The sequence below is a fragment of the Vanacampus margaritifer genome, chromosome 18 (assembly GCF_051991255.1).
Source record: "Vanacampus margaritifer isolate UIUO_Vmar chromosome 18, RoL_Vmar_1.0, whole genome shotgun sequence".
Lineage (NCBI taxonomy): Eukaryota > Metazoa > Chordata > Actinopteri > Syngnathiformes > Syngnathidae > Vanacampus > Vanacampus margaritifer.
Window position 1 is genome coordinate 2,269,877 of NC_135449.1, and position 16,943 is coordinate 2,286,819.

Consider the following 16,943-nt stretch of genomic DNA (forward strand, 5'->3'; position numbering starts at 1 on the left):
CAGAGACAAAATGTGGCCCGGTTGATCTTTTCAACTTAAAGACATTATTAACTACAGTGCTGACTCGACCCGATCGATCGGGTCGAACGTTCTTCTCAAGCTGTGTTTTTATATTCAATACAGAGCAGTGACTGGTGTCCACGGGCTCGCAACTGCTTTGCCATTACAACAACAAAATCACATGGGGCGGTTATGATTGTGCCCCGTGACTAACACCGAGCAACAGGGATGGGCAAATTAAATGCTGGGGGGGGGGGGGGGGGCACACTTTTCCAGCAGTGCTACTTGGGGGGGGGCACATAGGACCACGCACTTCCTAACCAAATGTATGGCAAACATTTTAAATATGGACACAATATGTATTCATAATACTTTTCTCAATGCGTGTATCAAAGATCCACTATCCTGAGCAAGAAACCAAAATTCAGTGCAAGAACTCATTTTGTACATTTTCCCACAAAAATCAACTTACTTCAAATTGTAACTATTTGAGGTTTTATTCAGTTTGTTCTACATATCATTCCAAATGCACAAAAAATAAATATTAGTCTTGCTCGCATTGTAGTATAGGGCAATATAAAGATATGTATGCCATCTAGTGGTGAATGGTGATATTACAACTTAAATCTACAGTTGACTCTTTTTTTTTTTTCTTCTTTTTTTTCATTTTTCAAATTTTTCTGGAGGGGGGGGGGGTGTTCCCTTGGATTTTTTTCCCCATTTCCCCCTGCTTTCCAAGCCTCTATTTTGCCATTTACTTTTTATGGTTAAAAAATATGAACTCATGCCGTGTATACATTTTCTTTGTTTACAATCATTCCACTCGCTGCACACTTTTGTACGTGTCACCCTTGAAGAGTTTGAACTGAAAAATGAAATTCAAAAAGTGTCATTTTCCAACCTATTTTTTTTTTTCATGTGACGTTTTCATTGACTTGACTGCCTGCCATATTCACGTGTTCTTTGTTGACTTGCTTGTACAAGTGGACGAATCCTAGAAGAAAGTCTGGACGACGAGCCAGCCCACAAGAGCAGGAAAGTGCTTTTGACAAACAAAACAAACAAAGTCTGCGGTCTCCTGATTTGGACACTTGGGACATAACCTTGTCTCAACATGAAGCTCACGGCGGTTAATTGGCGCAGGGCCACTCAACTTCTTTCTCTACCACTTCTTTTTTTCTTCCTGCCTGTCTTGTCTTTTCTCTTTTTCTCTCTCACTTTCGCTTCTTTCTCTGTCTCTCCTCTCCATCTGTCTGTCTCTCTGCTCTATCGCTTTCTCTGTCTGCAGCTGTCTCCAGACCCCCCCCCCACCACTCTTTTTTTTTTAGTTCTGCTTCTGTCCTCTTTTGCCATCTTTTCATTCTGGGTTTATGTATCTCTCACTCTCACTCTCTCTTTCTCTCTCTCTCTCTCTGCATCCCCCCCCCAGTTCCCCTTTCATGGCTCCCTCTTTCTCAAACGTGCTTCTTTCTCTACATTCCATCTGTCTCAGGGACAGCGCCAGGATTTTTTTCTTTCCTGGGGCTAAAAGGAGGCTTAACCGATACATAAAACATAATTACTAAATGTATTTTTTTGGGAATATCAACTCAAATGCTGCTAACGCAGACTCCCGACGGGGGCTGTAGCCCCTCCTAGCCCCGGCGTAGCGCCATCCCTGCTCCGTCTACCTCTCTGCTGGCTTTCTGTCTTTCTCTCATCTGTCTCTCTCGCTCCGGCGCACTCCCCCAATCTGCATCTGTGCTGCTCTTCCGATTCTTCGTGTCTTCCTCTTCTTCGCTCTCTCCCTCGATTTTTTATGTCCATGTCTGTCTTTCTCTGTTCTGCGTCCCTCTCTTCCTCTCTCTCTCTGTCCGTTCTGCGCCGGTGTCTCTCCCTCTCTCCTCCCGGTCACGTGACCACCTCTTGCTGCCTGCGCGCGCGCGCGTGTTGCGCGTCTTTGCTCTCTCTCGGAGCATCATCATCATCATCATCCCGACTGCACCTTTTCCTCCTCCCGGGAGTAGACCGAGAAACACCTCGTAGGTGAGGGACATCCGTGTGGCCATTTGGGTGCGCTTGTGTGTGCGCGTGAGTGCGTGTGTGCGCGCGGAGCGGCTCTAACTGCCGCGTTAGCCACCCACCGACCACCGCCGGGCATCATCGCCGCGGTGAGGTTCACCTCCGGCGGCGGCGTGAAAACGGAAGAAGGGGGGAGGGTGGCCACCACAGGATGCTCGCGAGGTAGGTCGACTCTTTTGTCCCCCCCCCCCCCCCATTTTGATGACTTGTATTATACAAATATGTTTGGGGGTGGAAAAGCGTAATTAACGTGGAGCTAGGAGACGAGTGAACCGCGGAAGACGATTGGGGGGGGGAATTGGGATGGAAGCAATGGCCGCAAATCGACAATCGATATTTCAACCGCAGTCGTTGCCGCTGTCTATGTGGCCCCCCTCGCCTGGTTTTATTCGTCGTGTACGTGTGTGTGCTCGACGAGATGTTAATTTGACGTTTGAGTCATCCGCCGCAGCGCCGCTTTTCTCTTTTGTGATACAACCCCCCCAAAAAAAAAAAAAAAAAAAGGCTACACGGTGCCGCAAGATGTCGTATCGATCTGACAACCTCACCAAAAAAAAGTCAATTTTGTAATGAGGAGGTTGTGTAATTCTCTGTAGCTTGATTGTGCCATCTTGCTTTCTCTGTAGGTGGCTGGAGAGTGATGACAAGGCACACCTGATTTCCCCCCCACACACACACTTGCAACCTTGCCCCCGCTGAGGAAGGAGGAGGAGGAGAATCCTGCAATGACGGCGTCATTTCTCTCTATTAGCAGCGTGTGAGCCGCACACACACACACTCGCACATCCACGCCAGGCTCCGTGGGGAGTTTCCTGCAGGGGGGGGGTTGGGGGCGAGGGCCCGATCTAGGCCACGAAGATGGAGTTGGCGCCCAGCGCGGGCAAACGTGCTCACCTGGCGCAAGACTGAGAAGGCCAGCAAAAGATGAGAAAAGGAGCTGGTGCGTGAGCTCAGAGCGCGGCAAAATATCGACAAACCGGCGCAATGAGGCAAGCCGAGCTCTAGCCTCCGTCCCGTCTCCCCCCACCCTCCCTCCCTCCCTCCCTCAAAGTGTGTGTGTGAGCAGCACCAAGCGTGCGTATGAGTGTGATGGCCATGTGCGTCTGGGCGGCGGCCCCTCTGCTCTTCCTGGGCCTGTGCCTGTGCAGCGCGGGGGGCCAGGCCCAAGGCGAGGTCCTGGAGTTCGGGGGCGTGTCCAGCCAGTGGGGGCGCTTCCCCGTGTGGAACGCGTGCTGCGAGAGCGTGCTGAGCTTCAGCCTGCGGACGCACAGCCAGGAGGGCCTGCTGCTCTACCTGGACGACGAGGGCTTCTGCGACTTCCTGGAGCTGCTGCTGCTGCGCGGCCACCTGCGCCTGCGCTTCTCCATCTTCTGCGCCGAGCCGGCGGAGCTGCGCTCGGGCGTGGCGGTCAGCGACGGCCGCTGGCACGCCGTGCGCGTCAAGCGGGACTGGAAGAACACCTCGCTGGAGGTGGACGGGCGGCTGGAGGGCTGGGCGGAGGTGAAGAGCAAGCGGAGAGACATGACGGTGTTCAGCCACACCTACGTGGGCGGGGTGACGGCCGAGCTGCGCGCCTCGCCGCTGCGCCTCACCGCGCCCTCGGTGCGCGACCACCCCGCCTTCCGCGGCTGGGTGGGGGCGCTAAGCATCAACGGCTCGCTGACCGCGCTGGACGCCTCCGAGGGGGTGACGGTGACGACGGGCTGCGGGCCGGACCACCAGTGCCAGAACGGGGGCGTGTGCAACCTGGTGGACGACCGGGCCGTCTGCGACTGCTCCGACACCGGTTACCAAGGCAACGACTGCAGCGAAGGTAAGGCCCCGGCGACCCTGCTGACCCCTTGACATGCATCTCATCGCACACATTCCCAGTGCAGTTAAAACTCGGTTCCCAAATTGGATTAGAAAAAATGATGCACTCTAAAAACAGTTGGGGCAACAATAACCCAACTATGGGTCAAAAATGGACCGATCCTCTACTCAAGTCTATTTGACCCATCTTTGCGCCAACAAATGGGTCTTTTAGTGTAAAAAAACTCATTATTGTTGGTCAGATCCGTTACTTGGGTCAACCCAGAAAGTTGGGTCAAATTGACCCATGAAGTGGATCGGCCCATTTTTTATCCATAATTGGATTACTTTTGACCCAACTGTTTTTGGAGAGTGCAGTTTACAAACCCAAGCAGCTTTTCCATTTAAATAAAATGAAGTAGAATGAATCGGTTCCAGAACCAGAATCAACTCAGGTTAGTTAAAAATAAATAAAGTTCACACAACTGTACGTTTTTTGGAAACTATCCCTCGTTATTCACTGAAAAACTTGTTATACTCTCTGACGCCATCTTGTGGCATCTTGGTGCCAAGGAACTATGTTGAAGTAATTGATGTAGTGCTTTGCCGCCATCTTGTGGCATCTATAGGCAAATTGTAACTCTTTTTAGGAGGCAGTCAATTATCTGCACATTTTTGCTATTCGCTATGAAATGTTTGCCCATATTAATAGTTCATGGAACAATCGAAGTACTTTAATGCCCTCACATGTGGGCAAGGAGAGCCACAGTTTTTGGAAAGGAACAAACAGTCAATAAAAAATAAAAATAAAACAATGAAAACACAAGCAAGGAGCTGCTGTAGGCCACAACTCACAGCCAGATGCTCACACTGTAATATCTGGTCAACCCGACTCCAGTTGAAGTCACTCACTAGGCCACACCCCTTAAAGACACCCATCCAACTACAACAGGTACATTAATATTACTTTATAAAACCGGTTTATGTCTGTGTAATTTTTTTAGTTTTGGGGGAAAAAATGCACCACCAAGTGTTACTTCAACATATTTCCTTGACACAGATTACTACTTTCCTATTGGCTGGGTTTTGGCGCCATCTTGTAACATCTTAGGATATTAAAGGAAGAGTGCAAAAATGCATCAAATTGAAATGAAAGCATCGTCGGTGAACCAAAGCACGATTTATTTGGAAATGTTTTTGAACAGTCGTCGTCGGCGAACCGAGTTTTGACTGTCGAAAGGGCCCACAACACACACGCACACGCACACACACGCATTTTTTCACACTGCTGCTGTTCTCTCGGTGTGTGCGGACGGGTCGGCCTTCACAAACACGACAGGCCGTGCATTCTAATGCTGCTGTAAATTGATTTCCTGTTGCCGCGCCGGCCAATTATTCCGTATGTGGACCTTCCCTCCATCATCGAGATTCCCAACGAGCGCCGCACCGTCAGAGATCATCGGCCGTGCCGCCGGAAATGATCCAATTAGGAAGCTTTGTTTGAAAGTCATGTGGTCCAAATCTAAGCTCATATCAAGAGAATTTAGTAGGATTTCATACCAAAAGTAGTCGTAAGAATACTGAGATTTGTCTTTGTATTCATTCACTTACCAAAACTCACCTACTCAAAATTACCATCGGTTTATTCATCCCCTGCACGATGAACACTTTTTTTTATTGAATCGCTCTATACTCTTCGTCAAGTACAAAATAACCTTGTAAATGAAATTCAAGCGCCTCGCATTTTCATCTTTGCTGCATACAAACGTTTTCATACGATCAAGCCATGAATCGGCACCTACCTTATATCTTTATTGTTTTGGACCTAAAAAAAAAAAAGAATCTAGGATCTTGGTACAACAACAAAAACTTCCAATCTTTGAAAGATCATCTTTAAATAGAACTTGAAAGTACAACCAGGCGATCATTTGGTCACAAAGTCAAATAAGAATGCACTGAAATAATAGCAATTAAAAAAAACACAACAATAAATAGAATGCTGTAAATATCAGCTGTTCCCGCTGTGTGCATGTTGGCCTCCTAGGGGGCAGTGTGGTGCCGTGCTTGCATGGTGTACACACTTACAATGAGCACAGAAGAAAGTTGCGAGTGAGCTCTATTATTGAAAATAACTCATGTTCACAGATTAGGAGGAATATGTGCCTTTGAGTATTGTGATATGATCGGTGTGTATGTGTTTCAACAGCGTTTGTGTGTGAATATTCGTTATTTGAAGGAATGTCACGCCCTCAAGTTGATGCTAATATCCCGTTAGCATGTCGACGCGATTGTACATTGACTTCAGCATTAGCAATGTGTAAAAAAAAAAAAAGAAGCACCTTGTATTTAAATATTCAGTGTGTCCAGATCTTTTTTGTTGTGTGTGTTTAATTTGACGATTTTGATAGTTAACGCCAGTCAGGGTGTGTAAAGTACATAAAGGGACGGCAGAATCGCATATGCTAACAAATTCCTTGCAAGTAATATTCCGGTCGAGAACTTGCAAAAGATCGTGAGAAGCCAAACTCTATATCACAATTTAATTTCAATAAATTGCCCAGCCTTAACTCTTTGACTGCCAGACGTTTTCAGAAAAGGGATGCCGTGGGTGCCAGCCGATTTAAGCATTTTTGACTGATCTTTCAAGGTCCACAGAAAATTATTTGTTTGGACTATGGAAACACACATACTACCAAATGAAAGATTGGACTCTCATCTTTCATCAGAAAAAAAAGTTTGTTTCTACCTTATTCCGTTTTTCAGTAATCAACAATAGAAAATGGTTAGTTTCACCTCTGTTTTGAAAAAAACGTCTTTTAACGTCTTTGGCACTCCTCCATAGGATTTTACTAAACATTATTTAACGTTTGTGGCAGTCAATTAATGTATGGCAATACAACTTATTGCACTCACATGAATTTAGTGGAATATCATACAAAAGTAGCTTATTGGACAATTTTTGGTTTACAAAAGAAAACTGTTAAAAAATGAAGTTGCATAATTTGATAAAAAACCTTTCTCATTATAAAAAATAAAAGAATTGCATTGTAACTAAATTAATTGGTCTGCGAAAAACAGAAAGAATGAATCCTTGTTCAGACAACAAAATGTTCTTCCACTAGATAGCAGAAGTTCCAGTCAACCACGTCCACCAATTGCCATTCATCAAACCAAATAATAATCAATCATTTCAAGTGTTCAAGTAAACGTGCCCTCATTTGCCGCTCAGTGAGTCCATTTGTGATGACATTGAGACGAGATTCCTGCTTTTTTTGCAACATTTCTGTTTGCTGGCGTGCCGGGAGTTTCCGAACATGATTTGGCCCAATAAAAGTTGGGGAAACAATGCGGCGGCCCCTTTTTCTGAAAGGCAGCCATGCTGTAGATGAAGCGGCTTGCCCGGCAGCTTCCGCGACGGTTCGAGTCAAACCCACGACGACCGTACGGACGCTCTCATTGGCCAGACTTGACTCGAGAGGCTGGAAATCAACGCTGGTTACCTGCTTGTCACCTGCTGCCTGCGCTAATGGATTCCCATCGATTCGGGTCGGCCTTCGCCCCGCACCCGGCGCACGGCTGAACGGCCCATCTTATTGCCTGCCAATACTTTGAACGCTTTGCAGCGTTTTAAGACGCCTCCGTTGCGCATTCTGCTGTTCCAAGTCGTTAAATAGCATATAAAAAAAAAAAGAGCAGAGTCACATTAAAACTAGAATAGCGCTTCGGAGAGGCCTAACAAATCTCATTTGGATCGGCACCAAATTGTATTGAAATTCATGCATTGTGCACTTCGAAATGAAGAAGGGTGTGAACAGGCCAAAAACGAGCTCAGAAACAGACGACGACAACAGAGGTAAATATTATGTTCTTCTCTGGATGTTTTCTAGTGGCCTCTTCTTTAATACGGTCAAATCGGCCTCAGGCCAAAACAAGTGCCACGATAAGGAATCTTATTTTATGGCGGTGTACTGCAAATCGCAGCAGGCAACTAAGGCCCGCCAGCGACTTTGATCCTGCTCACCAATGCAATTCCCCAAACAGCCAACAAGTCCTCGCACACACTTTTTATCCTGGCCAAATTAGCAAACTTGATGTTCACATAGTGGCAAAGGCAAGAAAGCTTTGCCGTTTAGCATCGCTCGTCTGTCTGTTGGCGTGGGCCAAGCGGATCCAAAAAAAACATCAAACATGCTTAGTATTGATCATTTGAAATGATGACGAAGTTCAAAACCCAACAAACGCCATTTGGACAAAAATACCGATTTCCGCAGGTTATGAAAAAGCGTTAAGAGTCATGATCTCTTTTACTGACAAACATGATCCGAAAGAGTGGCAGCCAATTTTGCGAATATTCACTCATCTTTCAAGGCAAACAGAAACATTGTGTGCTATGACTACATAAACATGGTAAACATGATACCATATGAAAGATTGGATTCCATTCTTTCATTAGGAAAAAAAAAAGTCTGTTTCTACCATATTTCGTTCTTTAGAAATCACCCTTTGAAAATGGGTCATTTGAATGACATCAAGTGAAAATGGATAAAACAAGCTTATTGTGAAAAGAAACATTTTCTGCACAAAAGTGACTTTGACACTAATATTTTTTTTATTTAGTGACACTCGCGACAAACGCTTTGATCATTCACGTCGCCCCTGAAAACGAAAAAGGATCCGTCATGTTTTCATCTAATTTGATACACGGGAGCCCATTGAAAAGACAGCGATGCAATGCTGCCATCTGCTGGCCATAGTTAGTGGTCGTTTTCGGATTTTCCCCACCTCATTCACAAACTAGCGCTGCACACAAGACCTTGCACTGCCCATTGAGGGGGAAAAAAAAAACGTTTTTTTGCATTTTTGTCATCAAGTACTCATGTCCTGAATCACGTCCCGAACCGCGTCCCTTCTAATTTAGCTTCAAATGTGCTTAAAACTTTTAACTGTTCATTGCAGAAAACAGTCCAGGAAAGATGTGATGAATGTCATGGCTGAAATTGGTGTTAGCAAGCAGCAGATTTGTACGCATTCACAAAGAAAGGCGGTGTCTAGTTTTGCATTTCAACTCTTCAATTAAGCCTCAATACTGTGTCGTATCTCGACTTTTATTCCTCACACCTCACAAACAAATCTGCATACTTAATCAATAATCCCTCTCACTGACGACAGTTTCCGACACCTTGGCCGTGCCCGCGGCCATCGATTTGGCGGCCATCACACCCCTCTCGCGCCCCCCCCTTTAGACACCCACCAAGCGGGCCGCCACCCTCTCCTCTTACCTTACCCGCAGACTGCCCGGCGTTGCCATGGAGACGGCGCTAATAGGGGAGACCTCATGCCGGGAGCGTATCTCCGTCCTTGTGCTTCCTGTCCCCAACTTCATTCCTTTGCTGTAGAGCCCCCCCCACCCGGCCACTCCACCCCTCCCCCCTAACCAATCCTCGCCCTGCCAGTCCTTCTGCTGCCTGAAGCTATCTACGGTTTCTAATCAAAAAACGTGACTGAAATGCAGTTTTTCCTGACGAAATTACTGTTAACTTTGTCTGAGATTTAATATATATATCCAGAAAAAAATACAAATAATTTTAAAAAAATGCATAAGCGAATATAAGCAGGGTTTTCAGCGAATAAAGAGGTATTGGTTGCCCCAAAAATCGGCAAATATGTTCATCTTCGAATGGCGAACTGCTAATATGTGGGGAACCGCAATACTTAATATCAAATATCGACATGTTTTTCATCACTTTCCCTCATGATGATTAAGTCTCCTAGCAGTGAGGTCTGTATTTATTTAAATCAGTGATTTTTAACACGGGTTCGATCGAACCCCAGGGGTTTTGGGGAGTCAGCCTCAGGGGTTCCTAATTATTGTAATCCCTTCACACGACGTCGAGCAAAAGAAGAACGTGGTCGGACGAATATGCGCACGCTGAAATTCGCATGTATAACGGAACGCATGGTGTTCCACAGGGTTCAATTCTGGGGCCTCTGCTGTTTTCATTGTATCCACTGCCATTTAAAGAAAACAGCCGTGGTTGTTTTAAAGTGCTCTCGAGTTGCCAAGTTGAGCAATCCTAGTCCGAAATAACAATTGCTACTCAATTAAAATAAGGTTATAAAAGCGTACGCATGATGTTAACTTCAGCAAGTGTGAAGGATTGCGACACGTGGTGCAATCAATCGTAGGGAAGATGATGACATCTGACTACCGACGCCGCCTGCTGTTTTTCACAAATGTGGTTAAAAAAGACATTTTTTTTTATTTCAAGTGGCAATGAAGTGAGGCAAGGGATTCGTTTCTTCAAGGAATTGAAATCATAGTTTGAGTTATTTTTATTTGAGAGCTAAACGTCGCCGGCTTTATAGACGAAGTGACTGATTGATGGATATCCACGTAAGCAACGGTTAGCGGGTCAATGGGTGCGAACGTGTCGACTGCCGTTTGCGCATTTACTGGGCGAGAGGGAGGCCGAGCATTGATCGATGGCCCTGCAGAAGCTCGAGAATTACATGCGATCGCTGCAGGTCCACGCGCACACACACGCATACGTGAGGTGCGCATGTGCAAACGGCGAAAGACATTAGGGCGTTCCGCAAGGCTCTGCCATTAGTCACAGCAGCCGTGCGGCACTTCTGGCTAAACGCAAGTCGACGCAGGTTTTTACAGCCGGGCTGATATACACTGTACGGCGTGCAACGGCTACTTTTAATGGCCTCTTTTATTTGCATACAGATGGATTCACATTTCTATCGCGATTGATGTTGCCGCCGGGAAGCGATATCCTCGCAGCAGGAGCGCTTTAATAGCGGCCGTCGTTTAAAATGGATGTGAGGAAAAGAAGTGGGGAAAAAAACGCCTGACGTCGGCATTGCAATCAGACGTTTAATTTTCTTTCTAACCTTTGTCACACTTTATTGTAGACTGAGAGAGCAGCTAGAATTCCCGTAGCAAATTTTCATTCTACTAATAGCATCGTTAGCGTCTCTGAGAGTAGTGAAGGGCTACGTATGCTAACTTAGCAAAAAAAAAGGGTTGCATGCAAAATACTTCTTGGCAATGAATATCAACAATCAAATCAGTGAACTCTCGTATATCTTCCACACTTTGCAACTGAAGTCTGAAACAGGGTTTTACTAGTTTTGGATTTTCCATTGTATTTTTTATTTTTTTTTTTTTTAATTCAGTTAGTTTTGAATTTACTGAATGCAGAAAATTCCATTTCAAATCGCTACTGCCACGAGTTGATGAAAAATAAAACTGCACAAACCCTTCTTCACGTACACAATGCGTACATGACGTCACATCCCAGGCTTTCCCCCCAGCGTTTTATTAACTCATTTGCTCCCAAAAAACGTATAAAAACGTTCTATTTTAAATATTGCCATGGTCCCAAAAACGTATTCATGTTTTTTATGTTTTTTTATGCTAGAGCGTACAGAAGGCTTTGATGCAGCCTCTGAGCTGAAGAGAATGCTTGAAGCAATGGTAGTTATTACCAAAAACGTCCAGTAGGTGGCAGCAGAATATAAGAGATCTTTTCCCCAGTGTTTTAAACAGATTTGTGAATAAAGATGAAACTTAGCTATATTCTAATGCTAATAGATAGAAATATACTTTTTTTCCTGTTGAAAGAAGAGACTCTAATCTTTCTTTTGGTAGCTTCCATGTACGTATAGCCATAGAACACAATATTCTGTAGGACTTGCAAAATCAGTCAAAATGCATGAAAACAGCCGGGAGCGAAGGGGGTTGCTTCAGTGGAAATGGCTGTGAGTCAATGAGTTAACCTGGCGGCCCGCCAGGTCTTCCCTACAGTCTCATAATCGTGTTCATTCCATTGTACAATTGGTCATAGTTGCGGTATGTTCGACAACAAGCACATCCCGAGTAGTTCTTTGGAAGACGAGTCTGTGGTCCAAGCGAGGTTTGCAGTTGCTCAATCTTCCATTTAAGTTTCCCTTTCTGGGAAGAATTGTGTTTAGGTTCAACTCGGGTCAGCTTTGTCCTAGCTGGCGCCGTTCTTCCCAGAAATGTTGGCCGAGCCTTCTCTTGCGGCCTTTCGCAATCCAGCTGTAATGGAGCAATGGGAACGGTCCCGTAAATGTGCTTGGAGGCCTGATAGGCGCGAGAAAGTCATTGGGGTCGTCAGGGAGGTTAGTCACGCAGTCCCAACATTCCTTTTTGACTTGACCCCAGCGCTTTGTTTTCACGGATTTCTCACAAACGCAAACCCCGTCCGTCAATGCTAGTTAGCAACACAGCAGATGACGCTAGCCACTTCGTTGCGCTCATTCTCTCCACATTGTCGTGTATTTGCCGACTGTCGGCTAAGAGGAAATGAAATGGCCGAATTATCAGCCGTTGCCCCCCCCCCCCCCCCATCCTCCTACGCTCTCAATTATGGCTCGCAGCGCCTCGTAGCGCGTCTCCAGTCAAGAACTCGTCAGCCGCATTTGCATATTCCAGCGCGATAGCGGCGCAACTGGAAAACGTGTTCTTATTGCTCGTTAGCTAAACGCCGGCTTGTCGCTCTGAACGAGGCGGCGGGAAAGTCACTGCAAATGAACGTGAAATTCAAGCCAATGACCTCAGTCGGGCTTTTCTGTGTACTTGAGATTTTCTTAACGCCGTACATACTTTAACCATTTGCCATCGCTATCCATTATGTTTAGAATTGAATATTGTATTGATTATTTAATTGTTAAATCGAAAAATCTGCAGAAAATTGTTGTAAATTTCTTATTTTTAAAGACAAAACAGAAACAAATTAACCAATATCACACTAGAGAGAGTGAGGTTTATCAAAATGTTTGTCGATTAATCAACAACTAATCGATGACTTTTGACAGCTCTAATTCCACGCATGGTGCCATTGATACTGACGATGTCATTAAACGTGACGGCGGCTGACCATTGGCCCCGCCCCGCCGGTGAAGTCACGCTGAACCCGGCTCGTTAGGCTCGCCTCGCCCTTGAGGCCCCGCGCGCGGTTAGCATGCTAATGGCTCCACCTGTTCCTGCCACGCTACTAGCACAAGGGCGTGGGCGCGCACACACACACACACACACACACACACAAAAACACTCACACACACACGCTTCTGTGACAAATACACACTCATTGACACTCAGGTGTTGAACCTTGCATGCCCCCTCCTGCACTGCGACGCCATCCCCTCCTGCTATTTCACATCGTTATTATGACATCATCATTTGTCAGCGTGCGTGTGCGACCGTGTGCGAGTGTGTGTGCGTGGGCCCATGTGTGTGCATGCTATCCTGTCGGGGTGGGCTCGGGGAAGAGGAAGCGGCCTCAAGGTAAGTTTGGGGCTACCTGGCTCTCCAACTCAAACCCGCAGGTAGGAATGTGTACAACGGTGCTCTCTACCCACAAGTGTGTGAGGAAGTGAGTCCACGTGCTTTTTTTCTTTTTTTTTTTAATGGAGACGTGTGCGTGCGTGCGTGCGTGTGTGTGTGTGTGTGTGTGTGTGTGTGCGTGTGCGTGCGTGCGTGCGTGCGTGTGTGGGGACCAATCAAATGGTGGCGTCTGCATGTGTGTTAACCCCGGAGCGGTGTGCATGTACAGTAAGTAGTCGCCATGGTAACCCGAGGGCTTGGCATGCATGTTAATGAATGTCTGTCTCTCTCTCTCCTCGCCCGGCCGTGACACCCGCCCAGAGCACAGCTACACCCCAGGTAGGTTGCCCTCACGCACCCTTGATACCTTTCAGACCCCGATACGTATTTCCTCAAATAGCCGGCGTGCAGCACGGACAGACTTCCAGATAAATGGACACCACGCCTCAAATAGATGTTGCAAAAAAAAAAAAGCTAACGCGATGCGTCACGGTAGACGTTTTTTTACTTGTAACGCTGTCAGAGCAGCCGGCATCTGTAAGGCTCAAGTTTGTGGCTTTAGGGAATGGAAAAAAAAAAAAAAAAAAAACGGCGACGACTTGATGTTAGAAAAAGCAAAATGTATTGCTGTGAATATAAGGCTTTACAAATGGGAGTAAATAAAAAAAAAGAAAGAAAAGTGCCTTACTCCTAATACACATGGCACTCTGCAGTTGAGTAAGTCAGCAAAAATAAAATGACTTTGTAGAAATAATCACCTTTCTCCTAATAGATGTCTTGTACTCTGTGCAATAGAGTAAGTGAACACAAATGAAAGAAATAAGTACCTTACTCCGAATAGACGCCTTGCGCATCATCTGCAATGAGTCAACGGCTAATTAAATGGCATTTATATAAATAAATGTCTTACTCCTAATAGACACAGGGTGCCCTCATCTATTGAATAAATAAACATAAATATCGTGCATTTGTTTGATTGAACGCCTTACTCCCAATTACTGTTAATCCACGCAGTGGAGTGAGTGAACACATTTGGGTAATTAAGAGCCTTACTTCTACGATGCACTTGGTATCATTTGCAGTTGACGAAATGAAATGCATTTGTATAAATAAACGCCTTACTCCTAATCGATGCCTGGTCCTGGAGTAAATAAACATGAATAAAATTAGGGACAGATATGATAAATTAGTCTTCTTTCTGTCCGCTTTCATTTCTTTTATCTTTTAAAGAATGATATCCATTTTTTGAATTGAATTGAATTGAATTGAAAACTCATTCTCAAAAATAAGCGCCTTACTCCTAATCGATGCCTGGTCCTCCACGCTGTTGAGTAAGTACACACCAATGAAACTCATTTCTACGAATAAACACCTTAGTCCTTTTAGAGGCCTGGTACTCTTTGCTTTTGTGTAAATGAACACATATGAAACTCATTTGCATATTTAATGGCCTTACTCCTCGTAAATGCCGATACCTTTTGCTTTTTGAGTAAATAATCAGCCACTATGTGAGTATTGATACGTATCTCGAGTGATCTTTCTGGCTCATATTCATCTACATTTTCTATTGCATTCCATGTTATCAACTTGAATCTCAATGAGTATTTTTTATTTTATTTATTTTTTTGGAGTACGTCATCATCCGCCATCATCCTGGCCTTACTGGAAATGTATTGTGTGGCCGTTTGCCGCGTTTTGCTCGCAGACATTCCGGTAAGTATCTCATCTCCCCGTTCCAAGGTGACGTCCGCGCACGTAGTAGCGACGTTGCGTTCCCCAATCGTTAGTACGGACGCCTCAGCCGGATTTTGGAGTCGTTGTTTGGACGCACGCGGCGTGTAGTTAGCGTGTCACTTGGCGCTCCCATGATCCTTTGCTGTGCTGACTGTGCTCTTGTCTTCTTTCAAGGTCTGGCACACCTGATGATTGGCGACCAAGGTATGGGCTCTTCTTACCTCACTTCCTGTTGTTACTCTGCTACATACCATCCCCTCCCCCCTCCCTCCTCCTCCACCACGCGCACACACGCCCCCCCCCTCCCCCCTCCATCTTCATGACCACATGACGCAGGGAGGAAGTTGTCTCTCTAGGCACTGAACCAAGGTCAGTTCTTTCCTGTAATCGAGGTTTTCCCTTTTTTGAAACGGTCCCGTGGAAGCCATTATCGGCTTTTTAATTGAAGCCCAAATGGACGAGTTCAGCGTTTGCGCTGGAACTAATAAATGTGAAATGCGGCTCTTAAAGATGATTTGAGAGGAGAGAGAGAGAGATGAGAGAGCAACTTCTGGCGGGATATGAGCCGGCCCGCTCACTTCATCGGGTACGGCAGTGCGTCGTCACCTGGCCGCCTCGTACCTCATTAAGTGACACAGGCGGGGGCGCCTTCGCATTGCTTGGCTTTTGTTTGGCCTTTACTCTCCCGCCGCTGCATTCGTCATCATGAGTGTGTGTGTGTGTGTGTGTGCGCGCATGTGCGTGCGTGGCAGCTCTCCCGGTTTCGGCATTCATCTCTTGTGTTTTTGCCGCCTTTTCATCGACTTCCGTGGCGCACATACATTGGCGGTGTGCAGATGTTCCCGCCGTGTATGGAAGCAATTCCCAGATAGTCCGCTTCTTTTTTTTTTTCTTTCTTTTTTTTGGAACGCGGCCCAAAGACAAGTGCCCCTGCCAGTCTGCTGTTTGACTCACAATGCCAAATTTTTCTCCTTTTTTGTGTGTGTGCACTTTTTTCCTTCTCTGCGCCCTCTTTGGACTGCACACTGTGTGAATTTAGGAAAGCTCCGAGGTATTTCACTGATTTTCCTTTTTCATGGCCCGCAATGGTTTTGCCATGCGATGCGTTGACTAAATTGTTGCGAGCAGGGGCGGGCTTACAAAGCCTGTGTCGTTCTTTTGATCAGGACCAACACGCATTTAAATGATCAGGAGTTTGTTGCATTAATAGATCAGCATAATGTATTCATAATCTACTGTACATATTTCTCAGAAAGATCTTCAGTCCTCTAAAATTCCAATTTAAGACTTTTCTCAGATAAATGACTATTTTCTAAAAATAAAAATAAATTAAAAAAATGTATATATATTAGCTTTTTTGAGTTTTTCTCAAATACAACTCTCTTCTCAAAAATAGAAGACTTTTTTTTATCTCAAAGATGTACTGTACGTACATCTTTATTTTCATAAAATAATGACTTGCTGCTTTTTTCTCAAGATGTTTCTTTTTCCTTGAAACAACCTTTTTCTTATAAAATTATGTGTTTTTTTTCTCTCTCGAAAATGTCTATAAAATTTCAAATTAAGCCTTTTTTTCCTCATCATTCTTATAAATATCTGTTTTTTTTCTCAAATGTACAAAACCTGACTTTATTTTCAACCATTTTCTTACAGCTTTTTTCATAAATTAATATTTGAAAATTTAGAACTTTTCGAAAAATCCAATTTAATTTTCAAATTCAAATTTTTTGTCTAGTAAATTGTAACTTACCCCTCCAATGATACGACTCTTTTCTCGAAAAAAAAAATTGATGACCTTATTGTGACCTAGTTATGCAAGCGATGGTTTATAAAAAATATAAATAAGAATTCTCATAAGATTCAGTTTTTTCTTTTCCCAATAAAACAATTTTGGACAGGAAATTGATTTATTGTAAGTTAAAAAAAAAAAAAAAAAAGTAAAAATAAAAATTTGTGCTTGTTGTATTATGAATAATTTTTAATTAATAGATTCTAATTA

General features: G+C 44.8%; 1 protein-coding gene across 1 annotated transcript in view; it reads left to right on the top strand.

Moving 5' to 3' along the window:
- The first annotated feature begins 1,476 nt into the window (after positions 1 to 1,476).
- nrxn1a (neurexin 1a) overlaps positions 1,477 to 16,943 on the top strand; it is a 76,671-nt gene continuing 61,204 nt past the window's right edge. Inside the window, 4 exon segments of the mRNA XM_077551171.1 lie at positions 1,477 to 2,223; positions 2,688 to 3,874; positions 13,532 to 13,549; positions 15,119 to 15,148. Coding sequence (XP_077407297.1) covers positions 3,142 to 3,874; positions 13,532 to 13,549; positions 15,119 to 15,148 — 781 coding nt within the window. The 5' untranslated portion in view covers positions 1,477 to 2,223; positions 2,688 to 3,141.